General features: G+C 26.6%; 1 protein-coding gene across 1 annotated transcript; it reads left to right on the top strand.

Moving 5' to 3' along the window:
* The first annotated feature begins 153 nt into the window (after nucleotides 1-153).
* LOC107455644 (ubiquitin carboxyl-terminal hydrolase 31) lies at nucleotides 154-25,920 on the top strand. The gene is made up of 11 exons (XM_016073282.3): nucleotides 154-1,271; nucleotides 3,963-4,205; nucleotides 6,371-6,460; nucleotides 12,727-12,920; nucleotides 15,416-15,524; nucleotides 15,801-15,973; nucleotides 17,306-17,429; nucleotides 20,342-20,461; nucleotides 22,390-22,639; nucleotides 23,532-23,810; nucleotides 25,534-25,920. The coding sequence occupies exons 1-11, from the start codon at nucleotides 417-419 to the stop codon at nucleotides 25,767-25,769; spliced, it is 2,673 nt and encodes an 890-aa protein (XP_015928768.1). The 5' UTR covers nucleotides 154-416; the 3' UTR covers nucleotides 25,770-25,920.
* The last annotated feature ends 414 nt before the right edge of the window (nucleotides 25,921-26,334 follow it).

Raw genomic sequence — 26,334 nt, 5'->3', positions numbered from 1 at the left:
TCTTTGTTTATTTTATTGATTTTTTTAAAACTACTTCTATTACACCTGATTATTTTATGTTTTGAAATTCTACAAATGTTTAAATTATATTTTAGAAGTCTTTAATTAATAATTAGATCACAATAGATATTTAAATGCATATTTGGCAATGACACATTTGTTTTGTAACTGCAAGCATCTATCATCTGCATGTTTTATGATTGTGATTGTATACAATTGTTTTGCAATCTTTTCTGAAATTTTTGATTAGGTGTGGCTTACAGCCTTGAGCTGTAGTTAATGAGGTGAAAATTATTTTCCTCTCGATTATGAGATGATTTCTTTTTCCCTGTTTCCGCCATATCTCACAATATTTAACTTTTTATCAGTGTGCTTGTATTGCTCAAATTTGTTTTGGATTATGTCATTCAATTGACATGTCAAATTCGCAATATGCAGATTGTGGTCGTTCTGTTTCCGATGGAGATTTGGCCGACGTAAGTCAGAAAAAAAGACATTCCTCTGGACGAAGCGATGCACTCAATGGAAGTATTGATAAACAAGTATTCTTTACTTTACCCCGATGGATGAGTGTCAGAAAAAAACGCAGTCGAATCAAATATATTAAAGTTGACGTGCCTTTTACTTCTGAAAACCATCGAAATCAATATGGCAAGGGTGATGATTTTTCCAAATCATATGTTCAAGACAAAAAATCAAACAGTTTTATTCGAAAATTCTTTCGGAGCAGTTCATTTTTTACCAGTGAAAGCTCCCAAAAGAGTTCCAGATCCATTCCACGAACTCCTACATTTCCTGCAATGTCAACATCCAATTCGGATATTAGAAACTGCAATGATTTTGCATTCTATTCATTTGATTATCACGAATATTTTAAAAATAAGAATCCTGCTGTTTGTGGCATAAAAAATCATGGAAATACTTGTTTCATGAATGCTGTTATTCAGTGCTTAAGTAATACTGATTCCTTTGCTGAATATTTTGTTTTGGGTAATTTTAAAATGGATTTGCTTCGAAGAAATAAAGCTCATTCTAAGAAATATGGTACTCGGGGTGAGGTGACTGATCAATTGGGAACTGTACTTTCCTCTTTGTGGACTTGTCAATACATACCTAACATATCAAACAAATTTAAAACTTTAGTTGCCAAATATGGAGATCAGTATGATGGGAGTGATCAACATGATGCTCAAGAGTTTTTATTATGGTTGTTAGATAAAGTGCATGAAGATTTGAATATTGCTCCAAAGCAAAAATATAAAAAGTCAAAGGTAAAATATGTTCAAAATTATTAAAAATTTGGTAATATTTCTGTATCAGTACCTACGCCAAAATAATCTAATAGTTTTGACAACTGCTGGTTTGTGGTCCTCTTCAAACCTAAAAAAAAATATATAAATTATATATACAGTGTTTTCATCATAGAAAAAAAATGGGTGAGAATTTCTCACCCTTTCTCAAAAACAGGGTGAGATTCAGAAAGTTAAGTGAGATTTCTAAAAACTAAAAAAACACAAATAGACTTGAAAAAAAAACTTTTTTTTATTATAATACATTTTTAACGTCCTCTATTTTTTAAAGCTTTGAATATTTTTGCTGCATTATCATAGAAGATTTTGCCTTTACTAGGTATTTATCCATTTTACATTAGTGCATAAAAAATTTGAACGTCTTACATGAAAAAACCTTACCTAAGTAAACACGTGGTTGCAGAGAAATGGGTTCGGAGGGGTTGTGTTCTGTTGTTCGAAAAGGTTCTGAACAATACTGATAAATAGGGAAGCTAGATAACGGGACAAATGTTGAAACGCATGAAAGATCCAGGAAGAAAAGTGAAACGGATTTTATTTTAAACGCCGTAAATCGAAGCTTTTTCCAAAATGCGAGAAATGTGCTAATTTTGAAATTGATTTATAGAATGCACGAATTTCTCGCGGTAATCATTTTTTAATGCGAGAAAAGAAAAAAATATGCGAGATTTGCACGTTCCCGCTCTGTAGTGAAAACACTGATATATATACACTCAAAAAGTATGACTTATAGGCACATCAGATTATTTATTCTTTGGAAATTAAAATTACCTTGACTGAGTTGTAAGGCTTAGGACTGAATGGATGAATCCAGGGTTTAAGCCATCCTGTCCAGTACCCCTCTGTCCGAAACTCTCTTAAACTGTCCAAAACACTTTTATTCAAATTATGTTGCAATTAAAAAATATAATAATTTTTAAAAAAAAGTTTAATTTTTGAACAAGAAACAAAATGAAAACAAGTTTTTGTTTTATTAAGAAAGTTCATTATTATTTTTAATATTCCATTATTCATCCTTAAACAAACAAAAATATAATTTATCAGTGCTAAAAGCACATTTATTCATATTTGAAGAATAAGGTATTCACTTTTGTTGTTCAATGAATTTACGAGCTTCTGAAGTTATAAATATTTTCCTATTTATTATTCTCCTTTAGTAAGTTAAGGCAAATTCTATAAAAAGTATCAAATTAATATAAATATATGTAATTAATAGGTGTGCAGTGGTTATGCCTATCAAATTTTTACTAATGGTCAAGGTTTTAGACAGTAAAACTCACGTCTCCGGTCCAAAGTCGGTTTCCGACGTCCAAACCTGCAACCTTGGTAATTGTAGTTGACAAAAATATATAACAATGCATAAATAAATATCCCATAAATTTTGTTTAAAGTAATTTTTATTTTTTTATATGGAGAGCATAAGTTAATACTTGAAAGCTTATTAATAGATTATGTTTTAAAATCTTTCGATTTTCAAAAGGGAGAAATTTTGGTATCTTTATCTGCAACTAAATGTTTGAAGTTTTTGTCACAGCTAGGTTAGCAGACAAAAACCATCTTAGATTCAGGCCATAGCCAGCTCTCATAAAACCACTATGTATGTAATTTTAAATTTGTGTACAAGACCAACAAAAACTAAGTTCAAGAATGCAGTTTTGACACCGAGTGAGTATTTCAGTTTTTATCGACAGGTACCAATATGGAAATATTTCCTTCTGAATGTTATTTTAAGAATGGAATTACAATTAATTAATTAGTCAAATTGAATTAGTTCAATGAATTATTTGATTAAAATAATAGAGTATTAAAATTAGTTATAGATTATTTAAAATATAATTTTCAAGTATATGTTGTGAAGAAAAAAAAATTTATGATAAGCTGTCATATTTTTTTCATGTATTAAAATAATACATTTAACTTGCATTTCCCATTCCATTGCTTATTTCTTTTAGACTTTAACCTTTTCATTTTGTTATTGCTATCTAAAAAATTAAATAAAATGAAGGAAAATTGAAATTACTGTATTTAAAGGAAAATATTGTTTTTGATAGATTCAAAATTTAAGTTTGAAACTTTATCTTATTTTAACTATTGGCAATAAATGCCATAAGTACATTTGAATAATCATTTACAGAATTGATCGCTAAAATCATCAGTTGTTCATTATCTTATATCTCTGATCCTGAAATTCAACTAAGTACGGAACTCCCGCTTTTAATCAACTCAGTAAAATGTAGTATTCTATTGTTAAAAGGGTATCTTTCATTGATGTCAAGACCAGCTGCCTTAAGTTCTGCCTGAAGGGAGATTCCTTTCTGATTTTTATTTAAATTGAAATAAATATAATATGAAAATTTATTTGGAAGCATGATATTACAAGTGGAAAATATTTAATATGTATAATATTTTTTAATGTGCTGTTATGTATCATGTCAGAGGGCACAGCGTGTTTATAAAATCAAATGTTTTAGGGATTGCTTTAACTTGCATTCCAAGCAAGATTATTTCTTATATATTATTTTCTTAAATGTTATAAAGTTTTTTTTTTTCACTTAAAATGATTTCAGATATGGGTTTATATGTATAAAAAATTGTGTTTACTTCTACTGCTTTTTTTGAATTTTTACTGTTATTAGTGTATAATTTTTTCAGGGTAATCTTGGTCGATCAGATGAAGATATCGCTGCAGAAACTTTGGCAAATCACCTAAGATGTAATAGTAGCTTCATACACGACCTCTTTCAGGGCCAGTTTCGTTCATCACTTTGTTGTTTAGGGTGTGGTCATTTTAGTAATACATTTGACCCGTATTTGTGTGTTTCCTTACCAGTTCCACATTACCAAAAGATTCCAATTGTCTTATACATTGTTAAGAGAAATGAAGATATCAAAATAGTAAGTATAACAATTAAGAAAAGTTATTATTACTTTGATTTTCTTTAAGCATTTATGGATGGAATTAAAAAATGTAATCACATCTAAATCAAAAATGGAGAACCTTAAATAGGAAAATTTTAAAACGAAAAAAATAATTAGTCATGAATATATTATTACTTTGTAAGCAATAAGTACATTTTAAGTTTCTCATTAAACAATACTTAAGGTATCTGTGTATATTCTGATTTCTAAATAGTTCTTAACAGAGTTAAATAATATCAATGAAAGCAGTGCACGGATAGACCAGAAAAAGTTATTGAATTTTGCAGACACTTTTTTTTTCTTCTCAAAATTAACAGGAGTTATTGTGTTTCTGAAAAATTCCTGTATTTTTTAAGAAAAATTATAAAATCAGCTTTCTCCTGAGAAAGCTCTGATTTTTCTTATCTATGACAATATGATTTTATGAACAAGTAAAGACCTATCAAAGTAATTTATAAAATAGACACCACATATAGAGTCAAAATGGTCTTTGAATCACATATTATGATTCATATTGACGTGATGTATTACCATCACGATATATGATTAATATTTATGTAATTTACAACTCCCTATTTTGTTTTTTTTGATCTTATTTTTATGGTTTATCTTTAACTGATTTACAAACTCCACATTACCGGCAACCTTTTAATGCCGGTCACATAGATGCTGCCTCGCAAAGCTTTGTTTCGAGGCTTTAATGTACGCATGTCGTAACTGCCAGCTGTTACAATTAAATGTATTTGTCCTTATTTTTTAATGTCGTATTTGCTGTAAATATTAATTTTTTCTTCTTTTTTTAAAGGCATATATTACATGCTTTTCTATGTGATTTAGGACTCACTTTGTCTTTGCTGATTTAATCGCTTATCAACCTGTAATTTTTGCTATTATTGCAACTTTTTTCCTCATTATGTTGACAATTTTGTTACTTTAACTGTGATGTTATTAAAGCATGCAAGTCTAATGATGCATTTAACTAATCGCTTTTTCATGCTATTTATTTGTGCATGTTTCAATTTTTTCAACAGTCAGTACCATGTATTTGTACATGGTGTTTATAATCAGGATATTGTAAAACAATCTTATTGCAACCAGAAAATTTTGAAACTGGAGGGAAATGTGAATTTTTAAACTAATCATATTTTGTAATTTATTTATTTATATATATATATTTAATATTTTGCAGCGACTTCTTTTTTATTTTTGGAAAAAAATGAAAAAGAAAATGTTTTTTATTTAAAATTTATTAAATCTTGAATAAGACAAAAAATGGAAATTATATCTGATGCATAATACCAAATAAATATTGAATCTTATTTTGTACTACGATTTGTTTTAATTTTTAGTTTTTATTTAAACCCTATAAACTTTCTTTAATTAAATATATATATATATATATTGCACATTTGTTCTGCAAGCGCTGTATTTTTTTTTTTTTTTTTTTTTTATAGAATTTATATTTTTTCCCTCAATATTTAGGTGTTGATTTTTTTTCTTCATAAAACAATTATTTATGAAAGGGAAATTTTTTTTAGAGAAAGCATCATTTTTAATGAATTTTAATAACCAAAAGTATTCAATTTTCTCCATATATAGTACTAATTTTTTGATAAATAATTTAGTGCTTCGAACACTAATATTTATTTAAAAATTGTCATATTTGCCACCAATATGACTAAATATGCTTATATCCCTTCGTTAGTCAATTTACTGTACAAGTGGTCCTTCATCACTCAAAAAGGTTATGCACCCCTACAACATTTTTTTAAAATATTTATACTTTCCATCAAACTAGAAAGATGGTTACTAATTCAGGTATTCTTCTTTTGTTACTTTATTAGTTAAACACTGAATTAGGTGTCTTGAGTTATTTATATGAAAGAACAAAGCACAGTTTCAATAATGTAACTAAATTCATTAAATGTTTTTGAATTTTCATAATGATTTCTAAAAAAAGATAGTATGCAAAAATATTTATAATGCATTATTAATTACATAATTTTAGATTGAAGAATTATTTTATATTGAATGGAAATAGCATTTGAATTTCTATTTAAATGTATATCTTGGCTCATAGTAATTCAAGAAAAAACATATTTATGTGTTTTTATTATTTTTAAATACCTAATTTATTGCAGGATAAAGTAGGACTAACTATTGAATCCCAAGCAACTGTGTTGGACTTACAAGAAAAACTAAACACAGTTTTTGGTACTCCAGTAAATAATGTAAGTCTTCAGCTGTTTTGTATGTAAAATACAATACATTTGTTTTTATTCAGTTTTCAGTTTGAATATTTTTATTATATTGTGACTGCTTCATTTGTCTTTTGCATATTATTTCAGATAAATTCAATTTTTTAAGGAAATGTAAAGCTTTTAAGCAATGCAAATATTTAATTAAATTTGATTTGTTAGACCAGTGTTTCCCAAAGTGTGGTACGCGTACCCCCAGGGGTACAGGAACAGTTTAGTTGGGGTACATGTTCTTATGCAAAATATCTTGCAACAAACGAAAATTTCAAAAAATTTTATTTAAAAATAAAGCTATCTGTGAAAATTTACGATTAGGTATTTTTCTATTGGCTATTTTTTGCAGGGTTAACAGTTAATTGTTAGTGGTGTCAACAGCCAGTTGTGATTTTTGCCTTTTGTGCAAATTTTTTATAGTAAAAAATGCATTAATTTTTTTATTAGGGGTACACAGCGTTACGAAAAATTTAGAAAGGGTACACAAAAGTCATAAGTTTGGGAAACACTGTGCTAGACTATACCTTGTTATTATAGCACATAATTTACAAATTTTGAAAAAACACGGCTAAAAATTATTTCCGTTGAAAGATTTCATATGGTGGAATATTCTCTTAGCCTTCTAAAATAACTACTCTCTGCGAGCAAATCAAAATTATATACTTTGAAATTATCTAATTACCTGAAATTACCTTATCTGTAAATCATTTTATTTATATTTTTTAAAATTTTAATCTTAGGCTATTTTATATTTATTAAGAATGAAGGGTGACTGTGTTTGTCTTAGAAGTCAGTTGTTACGAAAGCAGTTGAATCAAACATTGAAATATTATCATGTATAAATAAAACTATATTGGGTGATATTTTCATTGCATGTTTATTCTGGCTTTAGTAAATGTTTCTTTTGTCAAGAACAGTGCATATAAAAATGAGTACACTGGTGGTTAATTATTGTGTTTAAATTTCAATTCTAATTAATTATAATAAATGTTGCTATTTGCTTACATTTTTAAGAGGTTAATAATTGTTGAGTTTTATGGGTTTTAATTACAAGCAAGGCATATGGAATAGCTTTTACCTATTCGAGTTTTCAAAAGCATTTCTATGTGTTTGTGATTCTTCCTAGCCTACCTTTTTAGCTGATTATTTATATATTTCCTATGCATTTTGTTTTGGTTTAATTTATTTTATTAATATTTTTGCACAAATTTCATACTCTTTTTTTTGTGTTGCTATCAATCTATCTATAGGATGCCTATTAGAGATTATAAAATTAGTAATTACTGCTCAACTTATATTGATAAATGAAATTTAACCCATAAAAAATCTTCCCCAAATCCTGAAAAGCAAGCTGTAAAAAAAATCTACGAATGGTGTCTTAAGTTTGAAATTGACATGAAAACCTGCATACCAGGCTCTAGGCCTATTTCTTCCATATTTTATATAACATATTTTGCATTCTATATTTAACTTTATTCTCATTCAAAATGTAAATAATCAACATGATAGGTTTAATTCTGATGGTTTTAATTGTTTCAATATTAGTTGAAACTATGAGGCCTTTAAAACAAATACAAAAGTGTTTGGAGACCCTAACTTTTTTATCTATTTAAATTCTTCAAATTCCTATTGAATCCAACAAAAAAAATATCATCTACTCATGTTCTGAAATATGTATCTGTTGGCTATTAAAATTACCCTTACATTTTTTTCTGATGTTTAGTATTTAATGAAATATCATTATTTGTCACCTATATGTAACTCTGGTGATGAAATAGTTATAGAATGTTAAGATGTTTGATTTCTTCAATACTCCCCGTTAATTTGTTAATCACATTTTTTCCTTTCTTTGGTACATTGAAAACTGCAGTTGCATAATAGACTTGAGAAGGCATGTGGACCTAAACATGACAACCCTTTTGTTACCAAAGAAATGAACTTAATGTATTTCTGAGACTTGTTAGTGTTGTGCAATAATAATAAACTTAAAATCTGATTACTGAAAAGAAAGGCATGTCTTAGTCATTAGCTTTAAAAGAATTCCATTTATAAATTATTTTGAGTTCTTGGGCCTGTTTATTAAGTGGAATTAAATATTGAACAATAAATTTAGCACTATTTCTATTTGTTAAGTTAGCTTTGTTTAAGCGTTCCTTTTCAGAACCGTTATTTGTAATTATTTTTCTTTAAGAAATAGTTAATTTATTTTGTCACATTTTTTTTTCTTCTTTTTTTTAAGGTTTAAGAAGTATAAAGAAAAATTTTAACATTATAATGTGGATAAACATATTAATCTAAATTTCATTTTGATTAATAAATTGAAGAAATAACTACTTTTACATTTCCTTTTGAAATAACAATTGCATAATAGCTTAATTCTGCTCTTAGTGTTAGTTTATTATTTTTTTAAATTTATCTCATTTTGTATTAAAATCAAAGTTGTTTGCTTGATCTTTCAATTTTATATCTTGTAATTATTTGCTGCTTCTTTTTATTCTTAATGTTGGTGTTCATATGAAATAAGATATCTTAATTTTTTATGCTCTTTTTTTTATAAAATTCATTAAGTATTGACCTTTTTATTAAAAAGTTAAGTTTTTTTTTGTTTAATTATTGATCTATGATGTAACTTACTATATAAAGGAATAGTAGAGCTTCCAAAAAAGCATGTGTACCTGGAAATTTCAATGATATATTTACTTCAATGTGTGGATAAATTTTTCAAATTATGAATCATTTGAAAGCTAGATTTTATTTATTTATTTTAATCATTGTAGACAAATTAAAAATGTTACTGCCAATTTAAACTTTATCACTCACACTGATTCAAGTAGTATAGCTTCAGGGAATTAAAAGTTTTAAAAATTTATAAGCTCTGTTATAATTAAATTGAAAAGAGAAATTAGTATTAAAAGCTTTAACCTTTATAATAAGGAAACTGGGTTCTATTTAATCCCATTCATATTTTTTAAAGCTAAGAAGAAAAAAAATTAAAAATATTTGACTATTAGGTTATTTAACATCTCTACTAAATTATGTAAAGATATGTAAGGAGATCGTTTATAGCTTTATTCAAAATTAAATTGTAACTTTTGTTGTGATTTGTAATTTGTTAAAATTGATAATATTACTAACTCTATGTATTCATAAATAGATAAAATTTAATGCTATCATTCATTGTAAGAAAATGTGTTGCCATGTTTAATTTTTAATGTTCATCAACATGAATCTCTATATATGTTTTTTAAACCTCAGAATCACATCTTATATATAACAATTTAAACCTATCGCTCATATGTTATGGGTTTAAATTGTTGCTTTTAGCCTTTTAAAATTCAGGTGTTAAAAGCAATACTATATTTGAATATATCAATACAAATATCTTTTTTTTTATTAATATTTTTCTCTTAATTTAATATTTTTAAATTAATATTTTTTAATTAATTTAAAATTTAATATTTTTTCTCTTAACTCTTCAAATATATTTCTTGCGAAACTGTTACAAATATACCTTACAATAACATTCTATGTGTATATACATTTTGATAATATACATTTAAAAATATACATTTTGATGCTAGGTAAGTAGATTTTTAATGTGTAAATTTATGAAATTAAAAAAAAAAAAATAAATGAACAAAGATAAAATTTAAGTATACTGAAAATAATTTTGTCTATTATATTAAAGAAATATATATTTAAAAAAAACTTTTTTGGGGGGGAGGTGGTATAAAATATAGGGGAAATCTATTTTCTTTGTCACTATCATTTTGTCTGCACAAAATCTTATTACATAATTATAGAAAGTCAATTTCTTGTAGTATTGTTTGCCTTGAGGTGAAACAGTATTGATTATGTCTATTACAAGTAACAGAAAACTTCTCATAATCTGAACTAGGTATGATGCATGATAAATGTTTATGTGTACCCCTTTCTCTTATCATCAATGTTTGAAATTGAAGTCATGCATGCTTTTTAAAGTAAAAGTATATTGCATTAAAATAATTAAGTTTAATTGTAACTAAACATAAACAGTGAAAAATAAAAACTGAAATATGCATGTCATTTGTAGAAAATGTCTGATTATGTTGTGTGCTTTTATTAAATCTCATGCATCACCTTAAATTTATAGAACTGTGTTCTCATAGTCAGGTTAGATTTTTGTGTGTACAGATTTCTTGTGATTCATTTTATAACATAAGTTTCAATCAGTGATTTATTTTGAAACGCAATTTATTGAAAGTTGCCGTATAAATTTAGCTATCTATCTGATATAATTTGTGGATTCATGGAGGGGAAGGGTGCTATTTGTTTAAATTAAACCACTGATTTTAATTAAAAAAAATTAATGAAGTAAATTTTTTTTAATTTGCTTGTGATGTGCTCTTATTTTTTGCTAAAGATAATTAGTTTTTCATGTTAGAGATTTGTATCCAGTTTTTATCATAATGATAAAAAAAAACTTTTTCTTGTGCGTTATTTATCACACTTTAAGTTTCTTGCTTTGAAAAGAAACAGGTATTTTAACATTAAATGTACTAATTTCATTATTATAGTTTCAGTATAAGATGTTCATCTTAGCCTGTTAATGACTTCATTTTTTAAAAACATATGAAAGTTTTATTTAGAAAGAGTTTTGGTTGGTTATAGTTTATAGAATTTGAAGTTGTTGAAAACAATTGCTTTAACTTGTAACATTCATTTTTCCCCATTAACTATTTTTTTTAATCTATTTACTGATAACTATGAAATTTATGTATCAATTAACTTTTTTTTAAAATATTCTTTGCATGCTTTATTAACCATCGCAATGTTTCTGTGTAACTAAAGTTGTGCATAGTATCTAAAAATAATAACTATATCATGGTTAATTAATTAATAAAATGCATTTTTTTAGATTAAATTAGATTATTTGAATTGTTTTAAATTGGATTATTGTTTTAGCTGCAGTTATTGGTATCATTTCTTTGTATTGCTAAAAATTTTCTGATCATTCTGCAACTTTTTCCTTACCTACCAAATTTCATATTATCTTCATAATACTAAAAAAAAAAAAAGAAAAAAACATGCTGTTTTATTTATTTTACAGCTCACTATTTTAAAGATACCAGCTTAGGACTCAATAAATTCTGAAATTAACTTAAATTTGTCAAAACTCTCTAAGTTCAATTTTATAAATTTTAAACTGTTTCTTTTTTTCTTCTTCTTTTTGTTTTCGAATTTGTCTAATGTTTACCGATTTAATAGTTCAAAGTTTCAATTACTGATATCTGATAATAAATTTTAAGTGCTCAATTAAGTAATGTGCATTGATTATTAAATTTTCTCAAGTTTTTTCTAAGCATATGGAATTTTAGGAGTACTCCTAATTATCGTAATGTTTTATCTACTCGTCTTTTTTCGCTGTAAAATGTTTGTGTATATACTATGACGCTAAATTTGGTGATATTGACTTGAAATGTGACACGATATTAGTTGAATAGGCCAGAGCTGTTATGAAGCAAGTGTCAGCGGCAAAACCAGCTGATTTGTATAAGTTGACTTCTTTTCTGACTTCAGATTTCAAGATACTAGTACTCTGTGAGTTTAAAAAGTGGATGAATTGATCATTAGATGTTTCTTCTTTCACTCCATTTGTTAATTTATCTCATTAATTTTAAAAGTGTTACAACTAAGCCCGAGAGGGCTCAGGGCATTGCCTCCAAATCAAGTGACTTGATTTCAAACTTGATATGGCTGGTTGGTTCATATTCTACTTCTGGCTCGCATGGACTATAATGATTTAAAAATATCCCAACAGTAGCTAGGCCATAGATTAGATTCAATTTATATATATATAATATTCCGCAAAAGTAAGTTTATTGTCAAATGCTTGTCTGGATTAGCTGTTCAATGATAGTGATGAAAAAAGTGAAGTGTTAAATCTACATTTGGAGAAAAAAATTGTTTACGGAATAAAAGTATGTTTTTGTTTCTGATTTCATTTCTCTATCACTAGTAGTATTTGATCAGAGTGTTTTCAGAGGTTTGCAAAAGCTTGTACGAGGCAATCCACTCATATTAAATAAAATGTTATTCAAAGTGGGTTTTTTTTTTTTTTTGAAATTTAAGAGTTTTTCTTGCTGCTGTGAAAGTTTCCTTTTTACTATTGTTAAATTATAAATTGAAAATTTTGAATTATATGATGTGTTTGTGTTGAAATCAATTTCTCTTTTTTTATTTATAAAAAAAAATTTGCATTTCAGGTTATGATTGCAGAAATTGTTGATGGTAAATTTGGGAGGACATTTAACAATTCAGACCCGGTTTCCTGTTTTGGAGAAAAAGAAAATATATATGTAATAGAAACTCCTCTTCCAAACCTTAATACAAGTGCAGAGCAAGAGAAACTTGTTTTGATTATTGTTAATCAGCTTGAAACAACTGATGGTTATAATATGTAAGCACACTTTCTACATTTTGCACAGAATACTCTGGATATCTCAGAAACCTTGTTATGTTCGAAAAATATTTTTCCCCTTGGTATTACATATCCACCTAATCTTGATTTTAATTCCTACGTCAAAGAGTTTCTTCTTCACACCTTGTTATGTTGAATGTTTTTCGAAATAGAAAATGAAAGTAAAATAAAATTTTCTCAAACATATTTTTAATTTATGGTTTTTAAAATAAGTTTTAATTTGTATCTGCTCTATTTTAAAATAAATAACTATTAGGAAAAATTTAAATCAAATTTTTGTCAGTTTAATATTTTTTAGATGTAAGATAAATTTTTTTTAAAAATGAGGTTTTTTTTGAGGATATTTTAGTTTAAGAAAAGTTGTAATCTAACTTTAAAAAAATATCAAATGAATTTTTAAAAATAAAAAACTTTTTCTATTGCTTTTTTATAGATGGATAATCACATGCTTGTGTTGCACTACAGTCAGCAATGTTAAACTGAAATTTAGCAACTCTATATTTTCTTTGTTTTGATACTTATATTTACATTGAAGTTCATGAATATCTTTCAATGCTATACTAATGTACTCAAATTATCCATAACCAATCACAGAAACCTCACATTGCTAACAAGTAGAAAGACAAATTATATATGATAAAACATGTGCGATAATGAGTATTATTTATTTATAATGTTGCTGGCTTAAACATTACAACTAAACCTAAGCTTGCTTTCCAGCTAAGCGCTTTGTTTGTAAACTTATAGCTTTTGAGCTGATACTTACATTTGTATAATAACTAATAACAAAAATTAAAACAATATTAACTGTGTAGAAAAACTAAACAATCAAACTGGGATGAGTGTGAAACCACAGAATCAGACAAATAAAACTTTTCTATGTTTTTCTTAGGTTCATTGCTGTGTTTGAAATAATTCTAAATGGAGCTCTAAATTATCAGGCAATAAATAATTATATTTAAATTTTGAGCTAAATTTTAATTTAAATTAGCAATTATTGTAAAATCGATCTCTTAAAATAGATTAAAAATCATGGTTTGAGTTAAACATGGCTTTAAAATTTTAACCCAGTCTTAGTTTGTAATTACTCACTCAAGCACAATTCTTTTATAATTTAAGTAGTGTTGCTCTGAAGAAATTCAAATTGTATAGCACATTATATTTAATAATAATAATTTAATTTAGTCTTTAGTTTCCTGTTATTTCTTTAGTTCCTATTATTCCTTTAGCTACTGTTTACAAGTAAAAATGTAGTTGTTAGAATTCGGCATAGAGATAATTTAATTTTTTGAAAATTTCAAAATGCTTATATAACTGCAAATATTTGTTTATGTTTTGCGTACTATGCAAGAATATCTGAAACAAGAGGGCGACAAGTTTCTTCCAACCCAAAGTGGAAGAAAATAAAAAAATAATTTCTTTTAAAAAAATCAAATATTAAAGCAATTTTATACATTTTATATTTGCAATCTAGTTTAATTAATAATTATCATTCCAAAGCTGTTTAAAACATCTTTTCAAATGAGTTGTTAAACTTAATTTCATATGAAGAAATGGTAAAATTCCATAATTATAATTTAATAATACTTCTAAATTAAAATATCCATACTACACATTTGCACTACTACAGATCACATATTATATTGTTTACAATTAAAAATAGCTTTAAATTCTGTGATCAAATTGTAAATTACGAAGACTCATTCTTAAATAGTGTGATACGTAGATTTTAAAATTCTGTATAAAACTATAATAGATATTTTGGAAATATTTATTTTTTTAAAGAAAAGGTTGTTAAAAGCTTTTAACCTTCTGGTATTGTACAATAGAGTCTCAATTGTTCGAGTTTCCCATAAGTCTGAGCTAGTGAAAAAAATCAGTCTTTCTCCCACATAATGACAAAAACTCACACAATGCATGGAGCATTTACTACGATTGTTTAATCACAATTACTGACTATGACTGAATGTTGAAAGACAATATTGTCTGTTCAACTCTGAAATATATGAATAATGTGTTTTAACAAAAAACATTCTACAATTATTTTAAAGTACAATTAAACCGTGCAGTAACGTAATGAATATTGTAACTTGGTTTAATGCTCCTGATTCTCAAATGTAAGTAAATTTTCTTTATGTATGATATATTTTTCAATGAAATACTGAAATTTAAAAATTGCTTTGTTTCCATTTGTTGAAATATTTATTAAATTTTAAGTTTTTGATAATTCGAAGTAGGCTTGTGTGGTTCTGTCCACCTCAAATTATTGTGACTCAACTCTAAATTTAATTTATTTAAGTTTTTCTTATGAGACTTTTTTCTAAACTATTGTATTAGTCATTTTCAGTTTCTTCCACTTTACCAAGTTTTTTTTCTTCCTGTTTCTTCCTATATCCAGGAAGAAATAGATTTCTTATGGACATCCCTGATCTGAAATACTCAATGAATGTAATACTCAAATTAATTTTTTTCAGGTTATGGAGACCATTTGTACTATCTGTTTTAAGGGAAATTAGCTACTCTGAGCTGGAAAATGAAATATTCAGTGCCATGAATTGTGTGTTCAAAGAAAATTTTAACGTCGTAAGCATGCTACCTCAACATTGTTTATATTTTTGCTATATCTGTTTTATAATTACTGTTAAATTAAAGTCTGTGATAGTTTTTAGCATAATCTTAATGTTATTCACATAAACATAATTTTCTCTTTCTGTAATTTTTTTTTTTTTTGCTTTGTTGTTAATTATTTATATTTACTTTCATATAGCATAGAATTATATTATTTTTCTTTTTAATTTTGCTTGTTCTTTCTTATTCTTTATTTTTTTTATTTACATAATATTGGTTTTAAAATTTCAGAACAGTGAAAGTTTTTCTATAGTTATTACTGGACAATCTATTAGTGAGAAAATATGTTCCTCTGTTGATATGCCATTGTATATGCCAGCTATAGATCAAGCACTTCAACTTAGTTCTGATGGAATTCCACACATTAAACTTTACATTCAATGGAAGAAAGATGTCAAAGACATGTTAGTATTGTATATTTAAATTTTCTAAAATTTGATTTTTAAATTCTTTTTTCGCTTGCGATTAACTTTAAAAAATAGAAGTGTATTGCATCAATATAAATGGTATAGAACATTTTTATACATTCACAGTAAATAATTTATTTCACTGCTTGAAAAAAGGAGCATATCTGCTTTTATTTTGAAACAATTTTGGTATTTCATTGGAAGCAATTTTTGAAGACATTTTTAATTTTCCTCCTCTGTTCACAAATAAGCATAGAAATGTATTCATAATATTTTGTAAATAATTTCTTGATATTAATGAAATCATAGCTTTTTATTCTCCTTTTAAAATAGCTCTAATCATAATACATATTGAAATTAGTACTATACATTTGTGATCCAAATTGTTTGTTTTTTTTTTTTTTTTTTTTTTTTTTTTTTTTTTTTTTTTTTNTTTTTTTTTTTTTTTTTTTTTTTCATTATATTATTTGCATTTATTAATTGAAAAAGAAAGTTTGTGAAGAGAAACAAATCAAAGTTTCTAAAATTAATTATTTATAAACCATAAGTTTATTTAAATGAACTTTGGCTAATAATTAAGTATGATTTTCCTACTTCGAATTCAAAGTGTGCTGTGAAAAAAAAATTATGTGCTATATTAAAAAGAGCTTGACTCGCCTTACAATGAAACAAATAATCCCAAAATAACTTAATTAAAAAATGTACTTGAAAATTAAAAAGGAAAAACTTTTGTGGCTTCATGGTTTAAATTTGTTGAAGTTTTACATGGTTAAAATAAGGATGTTTTCTTCTGAAACGCGAAACATAATTGTTGAAAACAGAACCTGGTTTTAAAAAATACAGTTGTTAGGGGGGAAATGAAATGGAAAGTAAGGGGGGAAACTGTTGCAGACTTGCACAGAAATTATCTCAGTTCTATTCCAGCCCTGCATTGCTCTTGGAAATGTGTTCTGCTCTGATTTACTTTACTTCACCATCACTCTTCTTCCAACAACTGAAGTTTTTCTTTTTTATTCATCCTCTCCATTATTTTTTTTCTAATATTCTTAGAAATTTTGAATTTTTTACCTGATTTTGCTTTTTTTATTCAGTTTATATGTTATCTTCTTGACAAAGAACCTTTGTTTAAAGGCTTAGAATATATCAGCTTTCTATCCTTTTCAATTATGAAGCTAAAGAAGTTTTACATTTTCAAGTATCACCTCACATTGGTTTAATATAGACATTTATTTTGTTTAGACTTAAAAACTAATGTACCTTATTTTTTTAGAAAAAAACTGTTTCTATCTTTCAATAAGATAATTGCATGTTATATTATGTTTGTTGTAGGTTACAGTCTGAATTATCGTTCATTGAAGAACACTCATCTGTTGAAGAAGCGCGTCTTTTTAAGAAATCTGGTGATGAAGTTTCTTTATATGAGTGCTTTGATTTGTATTTTAATGAAGAAAGGGTATGTGCTTTCTTTTTTCAACATTGTTATCTTTTCATGAATAGTTTTAAAATAATTTCAAAAATTAGTCAATGAAAATATTGCTAACCAAACTTTTTTGTTTAATGAATACAAATTGGTGTTAATGAATTGGTTTTAATCAATATAATTGGTAAGCAAAGTTTGCTGTATTTTCTAAAAAAAATTTCAATTTTTCTAATTTTTAATTAAGAGTTATTATTAAAAATTGCACAGATCATCATTGTGCTTCTATATATAAATCAGTGTTTAGAAGGTACAAAAGTAATTTTTCATAATCACTTTAATCAAAATTACTATATCCTGGTTACATTTAAAACATTTTTTCCCTGGTACCTATTCCATGTAATAAACTTTAAATTAAAGTCTTTTTCTTATGATACCTTTCCTATTATTTATTATGGTACAAGAGGTATAAAAAGTTTTAATTAAAAGCTACAACCTTATTGTCATTTTTCAAATATTCTTTTTTTTTTTTTTCAAATTATATTTACTTTGTTAAAAAAAAATGGGTGGTGTATTTTGCTTTTCTATTTATATCTCTTTATTGTCTAGCATTTGATTAAAAACATTAACTTTTACACTTGAAATGGATGATAAGGTTTTAAAAAATATATAGAAATTTAATTCAAAAATAGAATAATAGGCTCCTTGCTACAAGTCTTGTCCCTCAAACTTTGGGAAGTTCTTTATGTTATTCAAAGGGAAAGTTTTGATTATATTTGCTCAGGTACGTTTTAAGTATTAAAGTTGATTTCTAAGTCATAGAGTGTTTACACTACAAGACACGAGTGAGGCCAATAGTTTTGTATGGCAGCGAATGCTGAGCAATTAACAAGTCAGACAAATAGAAATTGCTGACTCTCGAGAGAAATTATTAAAAAAAATTTTGGTTCAGTTAGAGGAACCTGGAGAATTCGTTACAACTGTGAATTATAATCAAAACACAATGAACCTAACATGAAAATGACATCAAGGTTTCTCAAATAAGGTGGCTTGGGACATTTATTTTGATTTAGAGAAAATTGTGTAAAAATAAAAACAATAATCTTTCAAACGCCAGAGGAAAAAAGAGGAAGACGTAGAACAAGATGGGTAGAAAAGTGATTAAAGGACTTGGGAGCTAACAGATAGAGAAATATAACATCCAATGGATCTAAATGGGGTAAACTGGCTGAGACTGCCTTGGCCAGTTGCCGGCTGTAGTGCCTAAGAAGAAGAGTGTTTATTAGAAAATTAACTTCAACTGCTAACTACATCTTTACATTCCAAAATGACTATCGCACTCACATGCAAATATTATTTGTCTATAGGTAAAGTCATGGCAACATTGTTGCAGAACATTAAAGTTCATGCTAAAGACTTTTCCTTTGGGAAGTAAAGATTTGTTTTTTTTTTTTTTTTTTCCTGCAGAAATTTTCAAAGGATTTTTTTTCTCTAGAATTATAAATAAAAGATTACTCTCTTGCGCATCGAAGGAGAAAGAAACGCTGGTGATTATTTTATTCTCATTTGAGAATAATAAAAAATAATGAATTGGTTTGATTTTTTTTCTTCTTCAGAATTATTGAAAAGTTATTTTTTCTGCAGAATTATATTCAAAAGATACCTTTCTTGTGCGCCGGCGGGGAAAGGAATGCCAGTGATTTTTATATTCTTTTTTTAAAAAAAGAAATTCGATGATGACTGGCTTTAGCTAGAATTTCAGTTAGATAATATATTAAAAAAATAAAATAGTGAAAGCTTAAAAAATAGCTCTCTCTAGAAATCATGTTCTTTATTTCATTTTTTTAGAAGCACCATAATTTACATTATCGTAAAATTTTGACTATAAGGGAAAGTTTTGCTACGCATTCAGATTTATAGCAAAATAATATTTTTTTTCTCTTTTTTTTAAAATTTGGTTAAGATAAAATCAATCCAATAATTTTATTATATTACGCACGTAAAAATTTTGAATCACGCATTTACCTCTTCACTTTATCTCTCGCAACTCACACTGATTTCATTGTAAATGTATGTAGTGTTTGTGTTTTGTTATCATTGCTTAGTTTTTTTTAAAAAAAAAACTTGGTTTCTTTAATTGTAGAGTTATTATTGTATTGATACTCCCAGAATTTAAGTAAGGATTTCGCTTCAAATTCAGATTTATAACAAAATAATGTCCGTCTTTTTTTTTTTTTTTTTTTTTTTAAATTTGGTTGAAATACAATCAATCTTATATTTTTACTATATTACGCATGTAAAAATTTTAAATCACACATTTGACTAAAACTAAATATCTCTCATGACTCCCATCAAATTCATCATAAATATATGTAGTGTTCGTGTTTTGATCAATTTTTTTGGCGATTATTGCTAAAAAAGTGGGTTTTTTTTTTTTCATTAAATCTTGGTGTCTTTGATTGTTCAGTTATTATTGATACTCTCGCAATTTTTTAAGAATACTGATATTATGGCACTCTAAGTTCAAATCATGGATTCAAGAAATCATTCTTTGACATGCTCGGTTTGCGCTAATATCCTTGTTAATCCATGCTGTGTTTTAATTGTTTTTCACAATTCCACAGGGCTTTTAAAATTCTGGTTATTTCTTAATTGATTTTATATCTAAACAAAGGCATAAATATTGCATATTCAATTAAATCAAAATTATATACAATTTCTTTTATCCAAATAAGTTTTTTTTCCTTTTTTGTAAACAATGCTTCGGTTTCTTTAAATTAGTAACATGTATATTTTTGTTATTATGAAGAGTATCTTGCAGAATGATATTAGTGGACTGGTTTGTCACTGAAAGTTGCATAAAATTCTGCCACAGGGTGTCTTAATTTAAATTTTAATGCATATTTATTCTTAAAGTTTTTGAATGAATCCAACCGTTTTTATTTTAGCTTGGAGTAGAAGATGCAAGAATGTGCCCATATTGTCATCATCGCTTACCCTGTGTCAAAACATTAAGTTTGTGGAGCATTCCGGATGTATTTATAGTACACCTTAAAAGATTTAGACAAGTAAGATAAATTTTTAGACTTTACTTTTGTGAATGCAAATGAATTTAACTATTTTAATTCTTGATAACAATATTATCTCAAGGCACGTTCTCTTTTCTTTAGTGATTTAAGAATTATAAAACTTTTGAATTATTATTTTGTGAATTATTATTTCTCTAAATGTATCTTTATAATGTAACTAAACTACAATTTCATTTTCATTACCATAATTTTGTGGAGATACACCGCACTGGGATGTACATTACACTGGTAAAATTTTTCTGAAAAGGAACATTTTTTCAATATCACACCACTGATGCACTGCATGAAATTTAACTGCAAGAGCAAATCCGAATAATTAACAGAATTAACACAATTATTACGAATAACTAATTATTTATAAGATATTTAATTAAACTGTTAAAGATCTGTAAAATAATTATTCATTATATTGTAAATTAATCTATGCAATCATACTTTAAATCTAAAATGAAACATTTCAATAATAATAAATTTTAAAAATTGTATAATATTTCACACTTCAAACGCAAAACAATTACAAATACATTATGTACAAATGCATTAAATACTAGTTTTATAATCAAAATTTTATGTAAATCAAGTAAAATATTTAAAATAAGGTTTAAAAATTTAATTAAATATTGATAACATTACTTATGTGCCTTATGGAACAATCACGATAGCATCACATCTTATAATTGTAATTTTATTTAGAATACCTAAATATTAATAAACAAAATAATGATAAACAGCTAAAAACTTTTAAATATTTTTTTAAAAGTACCGAAAATAAATAAGTGATCTTCTTTTGCTCATAATTAAGCCATAAAATAATCAGGAATTGCATTATATCTTTTATAATTAATTTCTAAACCCCCTATTAAAAATTAATCATGGAATCAAATAGTTAAAAAATTTTAAAAATGAATTTTAAGTATAGATTAAATGAAATCATTAGAATAAATAAAATCAATTCTTTAAATTAGCAGTCAAAAATAAATAAAAAAAACTCAGGAAGAATATTGCGATTCATATTCTCGCGATTTTAATATTAAACTTTGATGTTCATATTTACCTGATTTGATAGTTAATCATTGTGAATCATATTCACATGATTTAAAAATTGTACATCGTGATTCGTGTACTTATGATTTAAAAATCCAATCCCTAATTAGTTTTTACAAGTTTTTGAAATCAATATCGTGATTTGTATTCACGAGAGTTTAAAATCCTATGTCACTATTAGTATTCACGGGATCTAAAAATCATGCATCACATTTCCTACTTACGTTATTCAAAAATCCAATGTCGCGATTTGTGTTTCGCGTTCTTAAAATACAATATCGCAATTCATATATGTAATTTAATTATAAATCTTAGTTAAAGAAAATTATATTAAATAATTTTCATAAATTTTTTATTTATTTTTAAATCAGAAATAGTTTAGTCTATTTAATTCGTGTATTTTACTTTTTATGGATAGTAAGATTATAATTCCCTTTATAAAATTTGCCTATTTGCTTTATTATTTTCATAATAAATATCAATGGCACATTCTTTAACATCAAATTTGGCTTTTCAATATTATGTGTGAGGGTACATATTGATTCCCAAACAGTGATTTGATACTTGGAGATTTACTTAAAGAGAATGTGCAGGTATTAGTCAGTTGATTTTTATGAAATTAGCAGTCATTTTACCTCTAAGTAACATTCATATTAACAGACGTGAGTAACTATCAATTTGAAGATAAAAAAAAATTATTTGCCTTTCCGAAAAATCCTAAATGGTTTGAATTCTGTAAATGGTTAAATAGCTTCTTTGTTTCTTTTTTTCTTCAGAATTTCAGTTTCTAGTATAAGCATATTTTGACTATTTTAAAATTCTTTTTTATTGTTTTGCTTATTAGTTATTTTATTCTTTTATAGTCCTCTAGTCAAAGAGTGAAAAATACAACTGTTGTTAATTTCCCACTTACTGGATTAGATATGAATCCATATGTGGCTGAAAGAAGCAATCCAAATACGCAAGTGCCAAGTAACTCTTTAGCACCAGTAGCGCTGTGGTCGCCCTGGAAACGTTCTCGATCTCATTTATACACTAGATGGGAAGACAATGTTTATGAGCTTTATGCTGTATGCAATCATCAGGGTAGCATGCAAGCTGGTCATTACACTGGTAAGTAATATTTAATTAGTTTTATGGTTTTAGTGCTTGCTCAAAAGTTTTGACTTTGGTTTTTATTTTTGACTTATTGTCAATTCATAGATAAAGACCTGTCTTAAATTTGGCAGTACTTCTTATATTATATATGCCACTAGTCTTACTTCTGTCTTCCTCCCAATGAGATGCCCCAGGTTCGAATCCCAGCATTGGCACGAATTCTTCTCCTGACTCATGCCAACCAAAGTGCTGGCATAAAATATCCTGAGTTTCAGATGGATCATTAGTTAGAATCCCTTTGTCATTTATAAAATAATATTGCATGCTGTTTTTTGCTTTTATTGGGTTTTGTTAAGCTTTGGACCTTAATCATTGCTGAACTGTGAGAATACAGCTCTGGGAAAAGTTGTGTAAAACTTTGTTTTCTTTGTGCTATTTTTTCATTGATTAACATAAAAAGAAACAGATTTTGAGGCAAAAAGCTTGATGCTTGGAAAAGCGATTACTAATTCCAAGGGTTCGAATAATATATGTATCTAACTATTTTAGCAGACTCCCATTGCTTTACCTTTCCATATTTTCTCAATGGTTGATATCTTTTAAGATTCAGTGTTGGTTTATATAACACTTTAGATCAGCTTACCTAGATAATGTAAAACTCTGTATTTACTTTTGGTGCAGTTTTAGTAGTTTTTAATTCGTGTTAAATTTAATCCTCGTAACTATTTAAGGAGAAATTTAATTGTTTTTTCTTCCCATTGTTGTATGGTTAAATAAAAAGTGTCCTAATTGTAATATTTTATAAATTATAGCTTTTAGACTTAAAATTAATGTATTTGTTTAAATTACTAATATTATACTACCTTTTTCATATAGTTCTGATGTTAACATAAATTTAAATTTTTAGCTTACTGTAGAAACCCTGTGAGTGGGCAATGGTATCTCTATGATGATATCAAAGTTCAAAAAGTTCCTGTCACAGAAGTTGTTTCTGCTGATGCTTACATATTATTTTATCAACGAAGTAGCCTGAGCTCCTTATCTTGTGCCTCTTCTTCATCATCAGGCTATAGTAGTGCCTCTTCTGCAAACTCTGTGGGACCTGATCATTGGGCATTTCGCATGTCACCCTTATTCCGTGACATGCAAATGAACACCAAAAGTCAGGATAACCTATTTGATGTTGGTAAGTAATTTTGAATTATTATTTAGTCTTAGAATACAGAAAATAATGGATTCAAATAAAAATAGTTATTAAAATTTAAAGGCAAACAATGTCTGCTAATGGTACATGTATGTAAAATTGAACCAGCTCTCAGTTTTTGTATTTAACAATTCTTATTTTAGATTTTTTTTTTTTTCTTTTTTTTTTTGGGGTGTTTGTTTCGTTTCAGTGTTTTCAGTTATATTTTAAAAGTTTTATTTTTACTATGCCGGTAGGTATAGCTGCTTGAAAAAATTCAAAATCTAGAAAAACATGATGAATGTTTTGAAAACTGTTGTATAATTATCTAAATCACCTATCTGTTGTATTAACACCTGAAATCAGTTACCAGACCCTTTAAAACCTATTTTTTTGTAAAAGTGAACCCTGGTGCTGTCAATGCCATTAAATAGTGCTCTGTATTTAGTTGCAAAGGACAGGGTGCGTAGCATTTTTAAAAAGTGCATAGTTTCTGTTTTTTAAAAAGTCCTTAAAGGGGCTTTTCACATTGGATGTTTTTAAAAAGTGCTTAATTTTCTCTTTTCTAATGTGAGATATTTTTTTCTTTACTATGTCGATTCTCGTGATGAATTATGCAAAAAGCATGATTTTAATCATTGTTCTATTTATCATTTTAACAATTCATTCAACCACAATCCATTTCAACATAGCCTTAGTCCGTAACGTATGACTATGAAAATACCAATCATTTTACGTGTTTGATGAAATACTTGCAGGTTCGCATGTCTGTATATTAGGCTGGATTCAGTGGGAAGAATTCTTGCACTCTAGTGTACAAATCTGCTGCTAGATAGATGCTTGCCATATTTTTTTCCCTTATAGCAAAAGAAAATTTTATTTGTGAAGCGCTAACAGCTTTGTCACTGGCACGCTAATGGCCTTCTTGCACTTTTCTATTTACTGATCTGTACTGTAATCCTTGAACTTACTTGGGAATTGTTCTCTAATAACGTATTTTTATGTGGGTCCCCAGAGCAGTCAAGAATCACAAAGCTTTATCACCTTAAAATTTCCATTTCCCTTTTGTTGTAAGATTTATACCTGAGGGGCCATCAACTAATTGCATATTTTATTAAAAAACTTTCATTGTACTTTTACTTTTTTTTTTTACTTATTCCTTTTCAGTATTATTACTCTTAAAATCTTCTGTGCTCTTAATTTGTGTTATGAAAAAACTTATTAATATTCAAGGGCAAGACAACCAAATAATAATTTACCTCTGACAATAATGGTTAGCTTCAATACTCATTGTATTTATATTTCAAAATTATTAAAAAAACATTTTTTTTAATGATTTCATTAAATAATGCTGAACCAAGTAACAAATTTTAATAAAAATTTATTTGGAGCTATTCACTAATTTACATTTGTAATATGGCTTGATCATTTCAACACGTTGCTCAACAAAAATAACAGTAAAAATTTTCTTAAAAATAAGAAGAGTAAAAATGATTTCTCATCTTACTTCTTTACAAATAGAATTCTTAACATCATTAACTCATATTTATTATTCATTTTGATTATAATAATTTTTAAAAATTTAAATTGAATGTTTTAATTTTAAAATCTTGGACAAACTATTTATTGGGTTTCTGTCTTAAAATATATTATGTTAGATGAATAAATCAATATGAAATAGATACAGCTTTAAACTGGGCTGACAATTGAAAATATGTTCTTTCAGGCAAAACATCATCATTAGATCGTAGAAGTTCATTGCATCGTCCATTCAGTCGTTCATCCAAAGCTTACTCAACAGTTCATCACAATGGTTCAAGCACCTTACCTCATTCTCATACAAGAACATTTCCCAATGCTGATCAATCAAGCTCACAAGTAATCAGTGCAAATAAAATTAAAGAAGAAATACCACCACCTCCTCCTCCTGTAAAGCATTATTGGACAGTTACCTCTGTGTAAATACCCCTACACTTAATAACATGAGGTTCTAATATTGTATTCTGGAGAAACGCCTTCATTTCGAAAAGCAGTATTATTTATAATTTTCTTTAATTCTTAGCAATTTATACTACAAGTCAATAGTTTAAATATATCTTGCTATGAAGCAAAGTAGAAGTTATTGTTTCAATAATTATTGTGATTGTTTTACAGATAGGTTGTATCATATCTTAATGAAATAACTCTTTAATTAGTTTCATTGTAAGTTATTTAAAGACTTTTGATTGTATTTACTCTAACTACATAAATAGTTAGATATATTTTTTATTATTTAAAATAATATGTTATTTTAACTTGTTAAACTGTTTTAATTTAATATTTTCTTATTGATAAATTTGATTTGCTTTTCATTAATTTTTATATAAATATAGTTCCTATTTAAAAAATTAATTTTTATTTAGTAACATTAATAAAATCCATGTTAATTGTTAAATTATTTAATAAAATAGTAAATTATGGCATTTGAAGCTAGTTTGTATATTAAATATTGTGCCTACATTTAGTAAATTATAAAAAATACATTATG

The sequence above is a fragment of the Parasteatoda tepidariorum genome, chromosome 7 (genome assembly GCF_043381705.1).
Source record: "Parasteatoda tepidariorum isolate YZ-2023 chromosome 7, CAS_Ptep_4.0, whole genome shotgun sequence".
NCBI lineage: Eukaryota > Metazoa > Arthropoda > Arachnida > Araneae > Theridiidae > Parasteatoda > Parasteatoda tepidariorum.
The sequence above is the reverse complement of the archived record's forward strand: the minus strand, read 5'-3'. Positions and strand labels throughout refer to the sequence as shown.